At 33.5% G+C, this 17,550-nt stretch overlaps 2 protein-coding genes and 1 long non-coding RNA gene across 6 annotated transcripts in view; 2 read left to right on the top strand and 1 right to left on the bottom strand.

The window, feature by feature from the left end:
• Window positions 1-17,550, bottom strand: part of LOC147846911 (uncharacterized) — a 405,197-nt gene that overhangs the window by 341,945 nt on the left and 45,702 nt on the right. The window lies entirely within an intron of this gene.
• Window positions 1-17,550, top strand: part of pibf1 (progesterone immunomodulatory binding factor 1) — a 75,306-nt gene that overhangs the window by 35,775 nt on the left and 21,981 nt on the right. For all 4 annotated transcript variants that reach the window (XR_015475714.1, XM_087235563.1, XM_087235562.1 and 1 more), the window contains 1 exon segment: window positions 16,331-16,461. Coding sequence is in view for 3 of the 4 variants with exons in the window: in XM_087235563.1 (XP_087091689.1) it covers window positions 16,331-16,461 (131 nt within the window). In the remaining variant the exon portion in view is untranslated.
• On the top strand, window positions 10,944-14,616 carry LOC147846912 (uncharacterized). Its single transcript, XR_015476717.1, has 2 exons — window positions 10,944-11,225; window positions 11,309-14,616. It is a non-coding gene; the product is annotated as an uncharacterized LOC147846912 (long non-coding RNA).

The following is a 17,550-nucleotide window of genomic DNA, read 5'->3' as shown; positions in this document are numbered from 1 at the left end:
CGTCGTTCAGCTCTATCTCCCGACTGTTCCTCCCGTTCTCCTTAAGACGGGTGTCTCTCCGGTCCAATCACTAGAATAAACAGGTGTTGCTTATTATTTCGGATTGGCCTGCTGATTAGCCGCCGGGCTCTGAGCATGCTCTCCCCCTTTATTGGGTATTCGATCATGCTTACCTCTCCACAATTTCGATTTAAACTATTGATTTATTCATTTTCTTGTCTGCTTAGTCCCTTTAATAATCTAGGGTCACCACAGTGGAATGAACCGCCAACTTATCCAGCAAGTTTTTACGCAGTGGATGCCCTTCTAGCCCAACCACACACACATTAACACACACACACTCATACACTACGGACAATTTAGCCTACCCAATTCACCTGTACCGCATGTCTTTGGATTGTGGGGGAAACCGGAGCACCCGAAGGAAACCTACGCGACCGCAGGGAGAACATGCAAACTCCACACAGAAACACCAATTGAGCCGAGGCTCGAACCAGCAACCTTTTTGCTATAAGGCGACAGCACTTCCTACTGCGCCACTGCTTCACCCTAGATTTAAATCAATTAAAAATAAATCAAATATTAATTCAATATTTTTGGTGTTTTTTGTGAGTTTGCGTGGGCTTTGGACAGCTTTTGGGCTGAAAAAAGTTTGCTATATCTGGCGACACAGGTGATAGCTTGGCAACAGAGCCGAAACGTCAACACATAGGGCCCTATCATACACCCGGCGCAAGGCGCGGCGCAATAGTCTTTTGCTACTTTCACCTCGGAGCAAGGGTCATTTTGAGATGTTGCGCCACACTGTTTAAATAGCAAATGCATTTGCGCTGATATGTGCGCCCATAGGCGTTCTGGTCTAAAAAAGCAGGCGTGTTTTGGCACGTTGCTATTTTGAGAAACTGTAAATAGTCTGTTCTTTAGACCAGAACAAAGTCGGTCTATTGTCTGGCGCAAAGTACGTCTGGCTTACAGGCTACACACAAGATGTAGAGCAATACGCAAATATCTTTACATATGAAAAAGATATAATATATTAAGGATATATATAATAAGGATATATATAGGATATAAATTATTAAAATATTACAAAACATATTAGTTTCTAGCCTACATGAATTTAAAAACCACTGCCTTCATACTTTCTTCATCTCGGGAGTCTTTTTCAGTTCATTCAATTTGCTTTAGTATAATGTGATTATTATTACCAGTATTATTTATTATATCCATATTTATATTTGTTTTATTAAAAACAAGCTTAGATTTGTCCACCTATCAGGTTTTAGACATATGGGGCACAGCATGTGTATTTGGAAATAACTCAGTATTTTGACCACACTTTGTTATTATTGTTCATTTATTCGTTTGCTGGAAATTAGAACTGAATTTAGAAATAGTTTTGAAACAAATATTTGCGCTTACCAAACGAAATTATTATTTATAGGCTAATTGATGTCTGTGCGGTAAGGTTTCCCTATCCACGAGAGCAAAAGCGAAAGTGAACTTACTTTACGTCATGTAAATAGCGAATGCGCTTATGGCGCGACACAGCTGGCTCTTAAAGGTAATGGGAGATGAGACTTTGATTGGTTTATTCTCAAAACACACCTATAACTCATTAAGAAAATAAACTCAACCCTTTTAGACCATGCGCCATGACGCAAAGCTGATTTTCCCGTCCTTAAATTAGCAAAAATGGATTCTGACACGCCCTGAAAGCGTTTGCGCCCTGCATTTTGCGCTCTGCGCATGGACCGTCAAAATAGAGCCCATAGAATCTATCGGCACAGTTCAGCACGGTTGTCTAACCATGCTGAGAATTCCGGGCCGAGAATGGTTTGTACTTGTGCCGCGTCATCCCAGGCTTAATGGAGAAACAATCGTAACCGTAGCGAACTGTTCTTAGAAGAGCGGCTATTGTTTCTTTTTGACATTGATTAGTAACAATGGACAAGGCCCATTGTGACTTATTGATTAATCCCTATGCTTTACTTAAATGTATATGTCATTTGCAATATATTATTCTATTTGGACAGATATTTCATTTACGCCAATACAGTTGCAGCTTTAAGTTGCGCTGGTATTAAAAAAAATGTTTTGAATGTATTAAAAAAAGATAGTAAAAGATATCAAACTCAACTTAAGACATTCTGTATATACCCTGATACAAAACAATAATTTTGTCCTTAAACTAGTAACTAGAAAATGTTTTGTTTTTTTCAACTGCCTACAGCATTGTGAACATTGATAATCAAATATTTTGGTTACAACTGCCTTTTAGTTTTCAGTTTCACTTGAGATCTGTTCTATTTTCATATGTCTGTGTGGTAAGACATTGGTCAAAGCTCAAACTAAACCACAGTCAACTGTCATCGCTTAAAATGGTGGGAGAAACCTCTCCCTATAGGTTTTGGAAATCATTTTGCAAATACTTACCAGTTAAAAAGGAGGAGGCGGACAGTGTTTACATTAACCTTGGCTCAGTTTTTGTATTTTAGTTCGCTCTTTAAATCTTTATTGTATTATGCTTTTACAGATATTCAGTAACTTCAGCAGCATATTTTGTTAGTTCACGAGGTCAGTTGTGTGGTTTCAGAATAACAGAAAATACTACAGACTACAGCAGAAACACTCAAGGATCAGATTTCATCTGAAATAGTACTTTGGAAAGTCTAACTTCATGCTTTGCACGTACTCTTCATTGCCGGACTGATAAAAAAATGGAGCTTTGACCACTTAATGAGTATAAATATTACATTTTTATAAAAAAATATTTGCAACTAAATTGTAGATGTAGATTGTACAGTTTCTTTTCCTCCTTGTGAAACCTTAAAGTCAAATCGATATCACATTGCTATCTTTAAAAAGATATTTCCATAAGTGAAATATCACATAGTATAATATAAAGGCATTCACTCCTTTACAATGCAGCACACATTTTGAATACAATAAATCAGTATTGTCCAAAAGTAAAAAAAAAAAAAAAAAAAAAAGAAATTACTAAATTAAGTGCACATCTGAAAATGAACAAAAAGAGGAATCCCTTCTATGTCTATTGGAGAAGCTTTAAATAGATCATTAAGAAGTTTTAAAGGTTTGGCATAGTTACAAATCAGTTTATAACAGCCCCAAAGCAGAGTAACTGTAAGGAGACTGGTGAAGGATGCTACCAAGAAATAATGACAACTCCTGAAGGTGTTACAACAACCAGTGACCACTATGTGGAAGATTGGCCAAAGACAACAAACTATTTTTAATCATTATATATCCTCTCAGCTTTTGTGTTGTAAGGCAAATGGTATATTCTGTTTCATGCCCTTTTCTTATTTCTTAAGCGTTCCATAGTTCTGTTATTTTAAATTAAATATTTTATTTCAAATGACAAAACAAAATTGCAACTTTAAAACAAATTCAATTAACAATAAAACAATAGCTTTAATTTAATTTAACAAACTAAGAATTTGTCTGTGCTTTCTTTAGCTCGGATGAATTTATTTTATTTTGTAACTTTTTGTTTATTTATTTTATTTTTAGAAACAGCATCAAGTTTTCTGACCCAAGCTGAGATCTCTGCATATTTACAATATTCCCTGGTGATAAAATAAAAGTTAATTAATTAAAAATTAAAAATAAATATTGAAATACATACACTACCTTGTCTTGTCACCTATGCAATATTTAGGAACAGCAAATAATATCTTGAGCTTCAGTTGATCATTTTGTCTTAGAAGTGGCTTATATGAAAGGCAAAGGGCTCTGGATTACGCTTTTTTTTTACCAAATTAAAATGTCATCATGCCTTGATTTTTTAATTATTTAATAAGGACAGTAAGATCAGTCTATGACTCCCATGAGCTTGGAAAACTGCATTCATACATCTCTGCTGCAATGCCTTAAATAACCTTTTTATAAGATCATCTGGAATGGCAAAGAAAGCTATCTTGCAGGACTCCCAGACTTCATCAAGATTCTTTGAATTCATCTTCAATGCCTCCTTCTTTATCTTACCCCAGACATGCTCCATAATCTTCATGTCTGGTGAGTGGGCTGGCCAATCATGGAGCACCTTGATCTTCTTTGCTTTCAGAACCATGATGTGGAGGCTGCAGTATGAGAAGGAGATCTATCCTGCTGAAGATTTTGCTCTCTCCTGTGGTTTGTAATGTAATGGGCAGCACAAATGTGATACATCAGGGTGTTGATGTTGCCATCCACTCTGCATATCTCTCTCCAGCCCCCATACTGAATGTTACCCTTAAACCATGATTTTTGCTTCACCAAACTTGACTGATTTCTGTGAGAATATTGGGTCCATGTTGGTTCCAATAGGTCTTTTGCAATATTTGTGATGATTGGGATACAGTTCAACAGATTCTTTATCAGAAAAATCTATTTCCTGCTACTTTTCCTAATGATCAACTGAAAGTAAAGTTATTATTTGCTCTTACAAGGGGAACGACGACAAGACTTTTGTCAGGTTGTGTATATGTATGGCATATAAAACCGATATAAAAGAGGAGCATTCTTCATTTCTAGAAGCCCTATAAAAACTTTTAACAATCTTTTTATAATGAGATAGAGCGCAAATTTGCCAAATGTTCAAATTATATTCCATTGTTCTTAACGTTGCACAATTATGTGCTTGCCATATTTACTGCCATTGATTATTTTGGTAAAAACTGGTGGCTATATCAGTGGACTAACCTCAACTTTACAGCTGAGAGAGAGCATAGATGAGCAGACATGTGTGCACTTTTGGAGCAAATTTCCACTTTAGTGTACTATTATATAGTTTTGACTTTTTTATTTTTTATTTACAAGCCTCATATTACATTGATGACATTAAACAAAGAACATGACATGTACCTTTGTGTCAATGCGGGCCTGACATTTTGGTCCCACAGACCAGCACTCCTCTAACTTAAATGAGAATGAAACTTCCACGATATGAACATCCCCACTCGTCGTCACCTTGAAGTATTTGTTACAACTTGTTCACTGATAATTGCAAATAAGTAGTGAGTTTGCAGTAAACCGTACATTGTGACATCAATACCAACAAAAGTGCATCTCAAATTTTGTCTATAACTGCAAAAATATTAAATAACCGATTTGTAGATTTTACAGATCTTTTATGGTAGTAATTTCAGTCATAAATCTCAACGTCAACAGCATGCATAATCTTACTTTTGGAAGTGAGTAACTATTTTTACTGCACTATTTACCTTTTATCATAAAAAGCTACCAGTGTATTACTTTCTTGATAATGGATATTATAAATTCAGTACAAGTCTGTGGGTGTCTCTTTAAAATGTACAAAAGCTGCTAATAAGTCTGTCCCTTACACTTTTGAACTATTAGTCACCAGTTTAAGCAGTTAATTGGTTTCGGTAGGCGATTTAAAGAACATCAGCTGCTTATTCATTAGATAGAATATATTGCCAAAGATAAAGGAAGTGTTTAGTGAGTCATTCATGTATATTACCTGTGATAACATGCATAGTATTCACTGGAGCAGAAGTTAACAGCAGACTTACTGTGATAGCAGAACCATTTGTCTTTTTTTTTTTCTGGTTTTTAACCCACATCCACAGATTAGATGTTTTTTTTTTTCCTAAATTGCTCTTTAGTCCAAGGTTGCAATCAAAACATTACAGATTACATTCTTAACATGGTACAGAGAGTCATCTTTATTGCATTTTTTTACTATTACACTGTTCACAATGGGAAACGTTGGGAAAAGCCCTTCAGTAGGTTATATGAAGTCCCAGTGGACAAGATCACAGTCCGCTTGTTAAGTCTCACATACCGTATGGCAGGGGTGTCCAAACTTTTGCCTACAAACGGCCAAAAAGAAAACTTGATTCAGGGCTGTGGGACAAATATGTACCCAAGTGTATACAATATATATAAAATTTGCCATGGGTAGGGCCACACAGAGCCTGCGGACATTTTTTGCTATTTCTGCGGAGAATTTTGGTAAAAATCTGCGTATTTCTGCAGAATTATTTTGGGAGTATCATAACTTAAACCTTAATATGTGAAATAAAAAACAATGGCATTTGAACTTTGATTTAAAGTTTAAAATGCAAATTCAATTAGATTCACTTTGTATATCTGCATTGTATATAAATCAGATGAACATTTTCATATTAGACTATAATTTTACTGTAATTAATTTAAAAACTGAATAAATATAGATTCACACACATAACTCAAGTAAATAAACAGAGTCAATGATGGGCTACAAATCTGCAGAATTCTGTGCGCGCAGATTCCGTGTGGGGCTAGCCATGGATAATTTCCTAATTTATTCTGTAATGTTTACAATAACTAGAAAACATTGCTTTAAATCATATTAACTGTATATTTTTTAAAGACGTTATAATGAACTTAAAAACATATACAATCCCATTTATACCTCAATGGAGTTCAATGCTGAATACACTAGTAGAGCTGCTCCTGCCTTTACCTTCATTTACCTTTACCTCTATTTGTCAAGTGACAGTTTTTACATTTTAGAGATCTGATTCATTTACAGTATTTAGTTTAATCTTTTACTTTCAGTTGGCTTTTTTTATATTTCAGCAATAAAACAAGGAAACAAAAGCTTATGTTAACTTTAAAATGACAATCTTTTTCAAAGGCATTTACCCCAACCACCTTCTTCATCGTTCTCCCTCTCTTTGGGACATTCTAACGTGAAAAAAGCTTAACATGGCTTAATGTACCTAAACATCAACTAGAGAAACTCAAAGTTCTTTCAAACTGTACTTGTAATAAACCCCCAACTGTAAAAAGTCACAATTCCATGGATAAAGGGAAAAACATCACATTAAGTGTTTTCTCCCCTATTGAAGTCTATTATAAGGAAAAAGCTTAATGTGGCTTAATAAACCTTAACAACAAGCAGGGAAAATCAAACATATTAAAATTTACTTATGACAAACACTTTCTGATGTCGAGAGAATAAGCTCTAGTTTTAGCGAATGAAAGTTTTCATGCTATGCATTTTAAACATCTATAAAATTTTACTTGTAATTAACAAACACTAGCAAAATATCAAGCACTGATTCTGTGGATTAAGTGAATAATTTCACATTAGGCGTTATCCCCATTGAAATCCTTTATATGTGCTCAACATGCTTTAACTTAACAACATTCAGAGACAATTAAATTTCTACAAAAATATACTTGTATATACTTCCTGCTGTTAAAAGAACAAACTTTTTTGGTCACACTTTACAATAAGGTTCAGTAGTTAATGTTACTTAATGCATTTACTAACATGAAGAAACAATGAACAATGCATTTACTACAGTATTTGTTCATGTTAGTTAACGTTAGTTAATGAAAATACAGTTGTTCATTGTGAGTTCATGTTAACTCACGGTGCATTAACTAATGTTAACAAGCATGAGTTTCAATGTTAATAATGCATTAGTAAATGTTCAATTATGATTAATAAATGTTGTACAAGTGTTGTTCATGATTCGTTAATGTTAGTAAATGCATTAACTAATGAACCTTATTGTAAAGTGTTACCACTTTTTTAGTGTATCAAGTGAACAATATCACTTTCAAAATATCAAAGCATTCTCCATGTAGAAGTCCATTATAAGGAAACGTACCTTAACAATGACCAGGGAAACCCAAATTTCTGTCAAACTTTACTTGTGATTAACAACAACTATTGTCAAAAGAACGGGCCCTACTTCCATAAAGTCAGTAATATCATGTTAAACATTTCTCCCCATTGATGTCCATAATAAGGAAAGGCCTAACGTAACTTTATACCACAACCGAGGGAAACCAAATGTTAAAAAGGCTGTTCATAAAATCTAATTTTATTTATAATAGATTAACCTTTGCTGTCACAAGAATGTGATTGCCATTGGCATCCCCACAACAACATAGGGGAAAGTGCTTAACACAATTCTGTTCACTTTAGCTGTAGCTCATTTTTTTGCTAATAGTTAGTGCTAATTACAAGCACAATTTGATAGAAATTAGATTTTCCCTGCTTGTTGTTAAGGTTTATTAAGCCACATTAAACTTTTCCCTTATAATGGACTTCAATAGGGGGAAAACCTAATGTGACCTAATCACCTAATGTGATGTTTTTTTTACTTTATCTATGAAAATGGGACTCGTTGTTTTTACAGTAGTTGGGGTTAATTACAAGTACACTTTGACAGAAATTTGGGTTTCTCTGGTTGATGTTTCGGTACATTAAGCCACGTTAAGCTTTTTAGAATGTCCCCTCTCTTCTCGGATGGGATGGTGTGCCAAATCAACAGTTACCATGGGCCAACATCTCTGATATATTTGCACAACTAAGATGGCCAGAAGGAGATTCTTTTTAAAATAAATTATTAACATATTGGTATATGATGTAAAATGTCCAGAAAGTGTAGGCTATGATTTTGTAAGAGATTTCTTCATTTTAATGTTTGATAATGCAAAAACACCATAACAACTATTTTTGCTATTTGATGAGCCAGAAACAGTATGCCATATGTCATCATGTCTTAACAAGCAGTTAACTGATAAATACAGTTAAAAAAGGGAAGCATGGTGAAAATGTTTACATAGCTATTATATTCATAGTTTTCTTGTGACTTCTCAATGTCACACCTCTCACCTGGAGGAAAAAAAGTCATTTTTTCATTCACTGACTGACTCCCATAATTTTTACCAGGCTTTTACTGAATATTAATGTAGTAAAATAGTGCGAAAAAAAAAAAATGTGTGTATTCCTGTAGTATGGGAGCTATATACTGTATAATACAGATTAACAGTTTTTTTGCAGTACATGAATGCAATATGCTAATTGACATATTAAACTAAATCAATGTTTCTCTTTATAATTATCCTACATGTAAAAATCCTTAATGCAATTTTTTTTCTAATATTACTGTTTTATGAAATTCAGTTACATTAGTTGTCTGTTGCTTAAAACATGGTGAAACTTGACAGGTTTCTGTCTTTTGCCCTCCAGGTTAGCACACCAGTCACATGACTGAAAACCATAAATAATGTAACATATGGTATTTATTGTTTTGGCCTGGGTTTGTTATTGACAAAACGTATGCTAAATAAATAAATCTTTGATTTTATAGGACTGTATCTGAATTTATGAAATACACATTCCAACAGTATGATGCTGTTTCGTTTCTATGTTAACATAGTAAATTGTTTGGCAATCAGTTATTAAATTTCTGGGAAATTAAATTTTTAGGGAAGACCACATAAAAAAAAAAATAATAAAACCAGATGACAAATGGTAAAAACACTGAAATCTATCCCTGGTATTGACCACTTGTCATCAAGCCATGTGAGGAGAAGCCACATTAACAGGGTATCCGCAGGGTCTTAAAAAGTCTTAAAATGTCTTAAATCTCAAAAGCTAAATTTTAGGCCTTAAAAAATCTTAATCTTTGTTTAACGGGTCTTCTAATTTTCCTTTGTTCATGTACAGCGACCCAATCTGGCCATTAACACCAATACAATCATCAACAATCCATCTCAATAAAAGTTTAAACTTTTTGTTTAAAAATAGCAGTTAATTACTTTCCTTATTGTGACATTTGCTTAAGTTCTTCTTTTATTTACTGATGAAGAAACTGACCTGTATTTAATATTAAAATATTATTATTTTAGACTGCAGTAATTGACAGCTGTTTTGTTCTATTCTTGGTAAGGGTTATAGGGTTTGTGACTGGATATATTTAAAAAATAATTTAAAAAAATTAACAAAATTAATAAATGTATTAAATTTTAATCGTTTTTTTTTTAATAGGGCAAGTGGAAATCTTTTTTAACTGGGATTATTTGAACATTTAGCCTTGTATAAACCCAAAATTTAATTTATAGTGGTTTAAAAATGTCTTTCGTTTTTTTTTTACAGTTAACTTGGTGGAACCTGCAGATACCCTAATTAAAATCATGATTTTTTAAAAACAAAATTTTATTTAACATTGCACTCTGAATTGTATTTGTTGACTTAAAATGCTGTCAAGCTCTTATTTTGAGTTATATCTGAGAAAAACAAATTGGCAATCCCACCAGTCTGTTACTCACAAGTACTGTAACTGGCTTGAATCAGTCTGATGAATCTTTTACGGACTAAACTGAATCATGTAGTGCTGTTACTCATGTGTTCTCTTACTAAACTGTGAGTCATGTATTTTCAGATAAATGCCTTAAAGGAGAGGTATGTACAGTCATTTTTGTGAAATATATACCAGTATCATTGCTTACTAGCAGTTTGTAAAACAACTGGTTCAGCCAAGTTGAACTAACGTACTAACGTTGGAATAGGGTTATTAAAGTTAAATTAGAAAAATGTTAAATAAAACATTAGTAAGGCAAACATTGAACTGTATACGTGCACATAGCTTTATAATCCCATCAAGAGAAATACAAAATGTGAAGCTTTATGCGAAGGATTTATTTTGGGGGTCATTTTGGAATATAAAAATATGATTTAATATTTAATATATATACAAATGTATAATGATAAAAATACAATTCGATTACATTAATTATAATTCTGTTTATGCTGCTCATCAACCCCCCCCCCCATCCTTATTTCAATGTTAAAATAGTTAATTGTTTGACTGGTCCAACTTTGCAATTCCTATTCTGGGAAAATGCAAAAAACAAGGGTTATAATTTATCATAATTTTTTTTTAACATATTTATAATACTTAAAAAAAAAATTGAGAGCAGGTCACTTTTGTACAGTACTGTTATCCTTTTGGTCCACTGGGCTAGTTTTTGTGGTTTGTTACAGACGTCCAATTCGACATGTTGAATTGGCTACAAGGGCGTTGATGAGAGATTGATTGGATATTCAGTTTAGTGAACGAATCAGTGAACAAGAATAAAAGCATAACTGATGAAAGAGAATTATGAGCAAAGCCAAGATGGCACAGACAGAAGACAGATGTTGGTGTGTCGTTGGCTTTATTCAGCTGATCAAAACTGACAGTGAAGTCTTTTTTTTTTTTTTTTTTTTTTTTAACAAAAACACCTTTCTAATCATCCAAAAAAAAAAAAAAACAGAATAATGTATCTTTTTTTCACAAAAATATTAGTCCATGTGAAATCAAAATTTACAAACAATATTTTGCTTTTACATATTGTTATTTTTTAGGTGAAAAATTAATCTGTTCAAGTAATTCCACAAAAAAGAGATTGTTTTGGTATTTTTGATCAAAGTCATTTGCTTCTGCGTTTGAATTTTGTCCTTCAGTTGATGTCAATTTGACAGTTTGAAGGTTTCAACATATTCTTGTCCAAGCCCCTTACTATTACTTTGCTACGAAGGAATGATGTGCAATATTCAATACTCAATATTCAGTTTCAGTTGAAAGTAAATTAACATTATTAAATAGAAGTCTCAACTTCAGATTTATGCAGACTTTAGAAATAATAAGATATTTACTTTAAGCTCCATATAAGCATTATAGAAAGAGGCAGTAGTGAAAGGAGTACTGAAAAATCTTAAAGTATCCTAAAAGTATCATTACTTGCCTAAAAATAGGCAAGTAAAAGTATAGTGCGAGTAAAAATATCTGTTGAAAATATTACTTAAAGTATGAGTAAAAAGACCTTTCAAAAGTACTCATGAGTAGTAATATGCTGTAAAAGCTGATGCATGTAATTTGTGGATGTACAGTGTGTAAACGTAACATTCTGTAGTGCATTTACTCATTGCCCAGCAGGCACACACCATCATAAGACATTAAGTATGGGTTAGATGTAGACCGTGATGTCAGGTGACCAAAATTCAATGTCAATCCCGCATCTAAGGACAAAATTATTTTGATGTCCAATAGCCAATTAAGGCTGTGTTATAAAGTGACTAAAATCCAACGTCAAGCCAACCTGTTAAACCATTGTCATATTGACATCAAATACTGCCATTTATGCATCAGGTATGGCAACCAAAATCCAACATATGACAGACGTTATAGTGGAAATGTCCACACGATGTCAAGCTGTAACATCATTAGACGTTAATGTTTGGTTGATTTTTAGGTTGGACATAGATGTCGGCCTGACGTTGGGTTCTGATGTCAAGCCGATTTTCATTTCCAAACAAAATGCAATGTCCCCACAATGTTGGGATAGAAGGTCAATCTGACGTCATGTTGACGTTTTGTGCTTGCTGGGTGTTTAAGACCATTTCGGTCATCATATAGTAAATATCCGTCATCATCTCATCAGTGATGTGCATCTAAACAGTCTCTAGGACTTTACATGTAAATATTTTGTACATCTTCTAGGACACTTTTAATACTTCCAAACAGTTTGCTGCAATTATAAAGCGCCCATGTCTTTAGGTGGTTCATTATGATGCGATTTACCTTCTGTGTGTGATTTGATTGGACAGGAATCACAGGACTGGTTTTGCTAATCCCCACAGACAAGAAAACATAAAGTAGTGACTGCAGGTTGAAGGAAAGTAGTGAAATAAAAGTACTGATATTGCACTAAATATGCACTCAAGGGAAAGTAAAAGTACATTACTTAGTAAATTAAAATTCCTGAGAAAAGAGTAATTTGAGTATTTGGAGTTTGTTACTTCACACCACTAATTTCTAAGGGATTTCTAAGGGATCTTGTAACAGTGTTGGGGTAATGCATTAAAATTTAATGATTATGATGATGATAATATTACAATTCAGCCATGCCATCAAAGAAATAACATTTTACATTTATAAAAATATAACTTAAAGTATTAATAAAACAGCACACATGAATGTATTGATTTTGATGTCATTTACTATATCCAAAGAAGGAGGTTTACAAATGCATGAAATAATATGCAAACAGTTAATGCAGTAATTCCCATAAATGAGAGCGACAGTTGCCCAGATTAGTTTGGATCCTCTTTTAATACAGAGACATGGCAAGTCTATGCTTGTTCCTCTGCCCTCCTACAGCACGTTTTAACCCTGGTACATGGTGTTCTCCATAAAAGTAAAATGATTTATGAATTAATGAACAGATCCACTCTTTTTTGATGGGGTAATAATAATACAGTGTCGCCAACAAAATTCTCTTTTTCTTTTTATAAGTGTGATGAGACAAAAAGTGCAGAAAAAAAAAAAGTTTTGTTGCGTGATTAGTTGATCTGGAATATCAGGCTAATAAGAAATGGCCAGAGGGAGGAAAACTTAATTGCGTGTTTAAAACTAGCCACAAAAAAATGGATATGTAAGACTTGTTCCTCAGACATAACATCTGAGATTTTCCTTTCATTGTCATCTAAAGCTGTCATAACAAGACCATAGCAGACCGTAACTGTCATGCTTGGTGTTCTCACAAAGCACCCGAATCATCAGTGTGTTGATGTACAGTATTCGGCCCGTATGCTTGTGCTGTGTTTACATGTCTCACGTTTCTCAGTCGCGTGTTTCATCCATTGTAGGAATGAAGCCATTGCCTCTTTTCTTCACCCTATCAGACACCCGCCCCGGCTTATCCTGAGCCAATCGGAAGAGCCGTTGAGCAGTGTTAATGAGTTTATCGTGAACCCAGCCTCCGCTGTTAGCAAACAGACCTTTACTAGATGTCAGACATGACTGATTGGCACATTGTTTGAGGATGAAGACCCAGTTTTCTTAACAGAATTCCTCTAGATCGCTCGCTTAGCCACCCACACAGCAGCATGCAGAGCCTCACCTTACCACAGCAGCCCATATGATATAAGTTGTTACCTGTGAACTGGTCCACAAGTCATCTTCTTTTTCATTCTTCATATCTTATCATCCTTGTCTGTTGATGATGGATGGGTTGACATAGTAATGGCAGATGGGATTGTAATTAATGGGTTTAAGCACTAGGGTTTAGATGTCCTTTTGGTTCACTTATGTTATGTGTTTCTGAAACTAAAACATTTAGCAATATCTTACTTGAACATTTTGCTACAAAATAGTTCATTCCTTTGGCAGACTTTTATTCAAAAATTGTGTGTTTGTAAGATTAAGTTGAAAGATTAATTTAGATTAATGTTAATTTGTTTTATACTTATAACGACTGAAAAAAGATCAGAAATCAAGTAATAATGTGTAGTATTTTTAACCCTTATGTACTGTTGAGGATGTTTTCATCCACTGTGGGCTGATTTTGAGTATTAATTTGGCCAAAACTTTTTCTGTGTTTTAGCTAGCAGAATGATTTTTGGTGACAAATCTTATTTTGAGAAAATGCTTTGAATAAAAAAAAAAAACCTCAGCATTACATTCTGGGCAAATATACTACCTTTTTGTTATGTTCGGGATGAAAACATCCACTGATCTAATCTGCTGTAAAAATGCATCAGATAATTACATTTTTAAATATATTTTTTGTTTAAATCTGTTAATCAACCTCAGTCCTGATCAAAACTACTCAATTGCTTAGTAAATTACAGTATTTTAACTCTTTAATTACCAAATTCATAATTGTTGTTACTGATTTGGTGAAAAAAAAACACACAAAATGATGAATTTTCAGAATAAAAGGTAATTGTGGACTGATTTTTTTTTTTGTCTTTGTGGACATGTGAAACAACATCATTTTTGATGCATTGTTTTTAATTAAATGTAATTTTTTCTCCCTAATTTACTGTTGGTGGCTGTTTTTTGCTCCATTGACTCCCATTATAACCACATTATTTTGAATGCAAAATCATGGCACCGTATAAACATGTATTGTCGATTGTTAAGGGGTTTTCCCTGTTGGGAAGAGGTAAAACTTGTCATTTTTACTGTTAACCATCAGTTGGCACCATTAACCATTTAGATAGGCTTGTGCAAAAAAAAAAAATAAAAACAAAGACTGTGTATTTATGCATCAAATGTGGTTATAATGAAAAAAAAAAATCTAATAATGCATTATATGGTGTTACTACTGGTTCATGTGTCTATGGTTGTGATAAAAGGTAAAAATAAAAAAAAATAAAAATACGTTTTATATTAGAAATATGTCATTTTGTGTGTGTTTGTGTTTTTTTTTTCCACCAAATCAATTAAATTTATGAGTTGGCAATAGAAGAGTTAAAATCCTGTAATTTTCTAAACAATTTAGTACCATAAGCATTTACCATAAAATGGTTGTAAATTTGAACAGTGCACAAGGGTTAAAATATTATTATTATTATTATTATTATTATTATTATTATTATTATTATTATTATTATTATTATTATTATTATTATTATTATCATCTATTATTATGATGAATATTTTTTTCAGCAGTCATTACCCCAGTCTTGGGTGTCAAATTTTTTATTTTATTTTATTCTATTTTGATTAGTTAAATTTTATTTTATTTTATTTTAATGTAAATAATTTATTTTATTTAAAACATTATTTTATGTCGATGCTCAAACTTTTCGTTGTCATAACATGCATTTAAACTTTTACAGAATTATCTGACTAATAGAAAAAGAAACAGATGTATTTTTGTTGTATTATTTAATTTTTCACATGCACTTTTGTTTTGTTTAATGTATGCTTATTGAAATTAAGTATTAACAACATCCAATAAAAACATGAGATTATTTTAGTTAATATTAATATATTTATTTAAGATAAACAATGAACAATGCTATAGTTATAGTGTTTATTCATGTTATTTAACATTAGTTAAGGAAAATAAAGTTGTTTATTGTTAATTTATTTTAACTGCATAAATGTTAAGAAGCATAAGTTTGAATTTTAATTATGTGATAGCAAATGTTGAACAAACTGAGACAAACTAACACCAGAAGAACTTAACATCTCTAAGATGCTTAAAAAACCTACCTGCAAGGCTACAGTACAGTACAGTACAGCACTTGTGTAACAATGCTGTAAAAAAAGGATGCTTTCAAAAATAATGGATAAATGCATTTTATTTATCAATGAACGTATGTTAACTAAATCAAATCAACATTTGGTATGACCACACTTTGCATTTAAAACACTTTGTACACGTGCCCTTAGTTTTTCAGCTGGCTTTGTAGGTGGGTTTTAGATGCATCTTAGAGATGTTGTCAAAGTTCTTCTGCATTTAGTTTGTTCTGTTTCTTCATGTCATTCCAGACAGACTGGATGACGATCAGATCAGATCTCTGTGTGGACTCCTTGTGCAGACAATAATCTCACTGTATAATTACAATAATGACAAAATTGATGTTTGGAAATGTAAAGACAAAAAAAAATTTGAAATAACTCACTTTAAACCTTTTTTTTTTATTTATTTTTGGAGGGGGTTTGTGAAAATATTAGTGGCCTAAGACTTTTGCACAGTACTGTATATATAAATATTTACATATTTTTCTTTCTTTTAGTTGAATGCAGCCAATCAGCTTCTCCAACAGGCCCAGCAGCCACACAGCTACTTGATTGAAACCGTACGCCAGAGAGACTCTCAAATCCACAAACTGAAAGACCGTCTCACACGCTTAGAAGTGGAAATGAGGTAAAGGAAAAGTAAATAATGATCACAGTTTACGGATACATCCTGTTTTTAACACAACAGCACCCTTTGAAATCTTTACAAAGCTTTTATTTTGAAAGGATGTAGGTGAAGTCTTTATAGAAACGTTGCCATTGTTTTTTCACAATAGCTGAAACGGTTTTTAAACCCTAATGCACTCGTGATCCAAAGCATGCGTTTGTATTGACACAGGAAAGATAGTAGGTAATATCTGGAATATCTCAAATACATTCCACTTTACTAAGGAACAAAGGTTATACACCTGCCGATAAAGGTCAGCAGCCATGCCTACCTGACAGCTTCTTAGTGCATGTGCGTGCATGTACGGGTGACTGGATACTTTTACAAGTTTTTCTTGGCTTTGTCACTTGTCAATGACAGGTGTAATCCCTTTCCTGTATATGCAAACTGTACAAGCAGGTTTGTACCTGTATTTGTGCTATTTGAGGTTCTTCAGGGGCTAATGTGAGAAACATGCAAATGACTCTCCTAAGTTATTTCATGAGTTCACACTAAGCTTGTTTGGTATGCTGTCCCTGGAGGGAGCCCCGGGCACGAGGATCTTATGAGCTCAGGGCTCTCTCCCGGGACAGCATGCTTGCATGGTGAGAAGCAAGTTTGAGCTCAAGTAGATTTCAAGAACTCCCCCGCTGTAGTAGCTAATGAACAGATAGTGATTGCTCTTAAGAGATAACAACTTACTAGGTGCATATCTATGGTGCAGATTTGGATTAGGCTAGGGGTGTCCAAACTCGGTCCTGGAGGGCTGGTGTCCTGAAGAGTTTAGCTCCAACCCTAATCAAACACACCTGAACCAACTAATCAAGCTCTTTAGCTGCGGTCACACTGGACATTTCTCCTCATAGACTTCCATTTATACGCACGCGAATGCGTCAGACAGGAAACGCAATGTAATTAGAAATCTTATCACTTGACTGCGTGAGACCAATCGAGGATCAAAACATGAACTCTCTGACCAGAAATTTAAATTATGGAGCAATCGCTAACTTGTTTTAATGTCTAATCATCTTGTTTAATCATGCCCCTTTTTGCAGCGCCGTACAACAGAAT

Source organism: Danio rerio, chromosome 1, assembly GCF_052040795.2.
Source record: "Danio rerio strain M-AB ecotype USA chromosome 1, GRCz13ab, whole genome shotgun sequence".
NCBI classification, from domain to species: domain Eukaryota; kingdom Metazoa; phylum Chordata; class Actinopteri; order Cypriniformes; family Danionidae; genus Danio; species Danio rerio.
The sequence above is the reverse complement of the archived record's forward strand: the minus strand, read 5'-3'. Positions and strand labels throughout refer to the sequence as shown.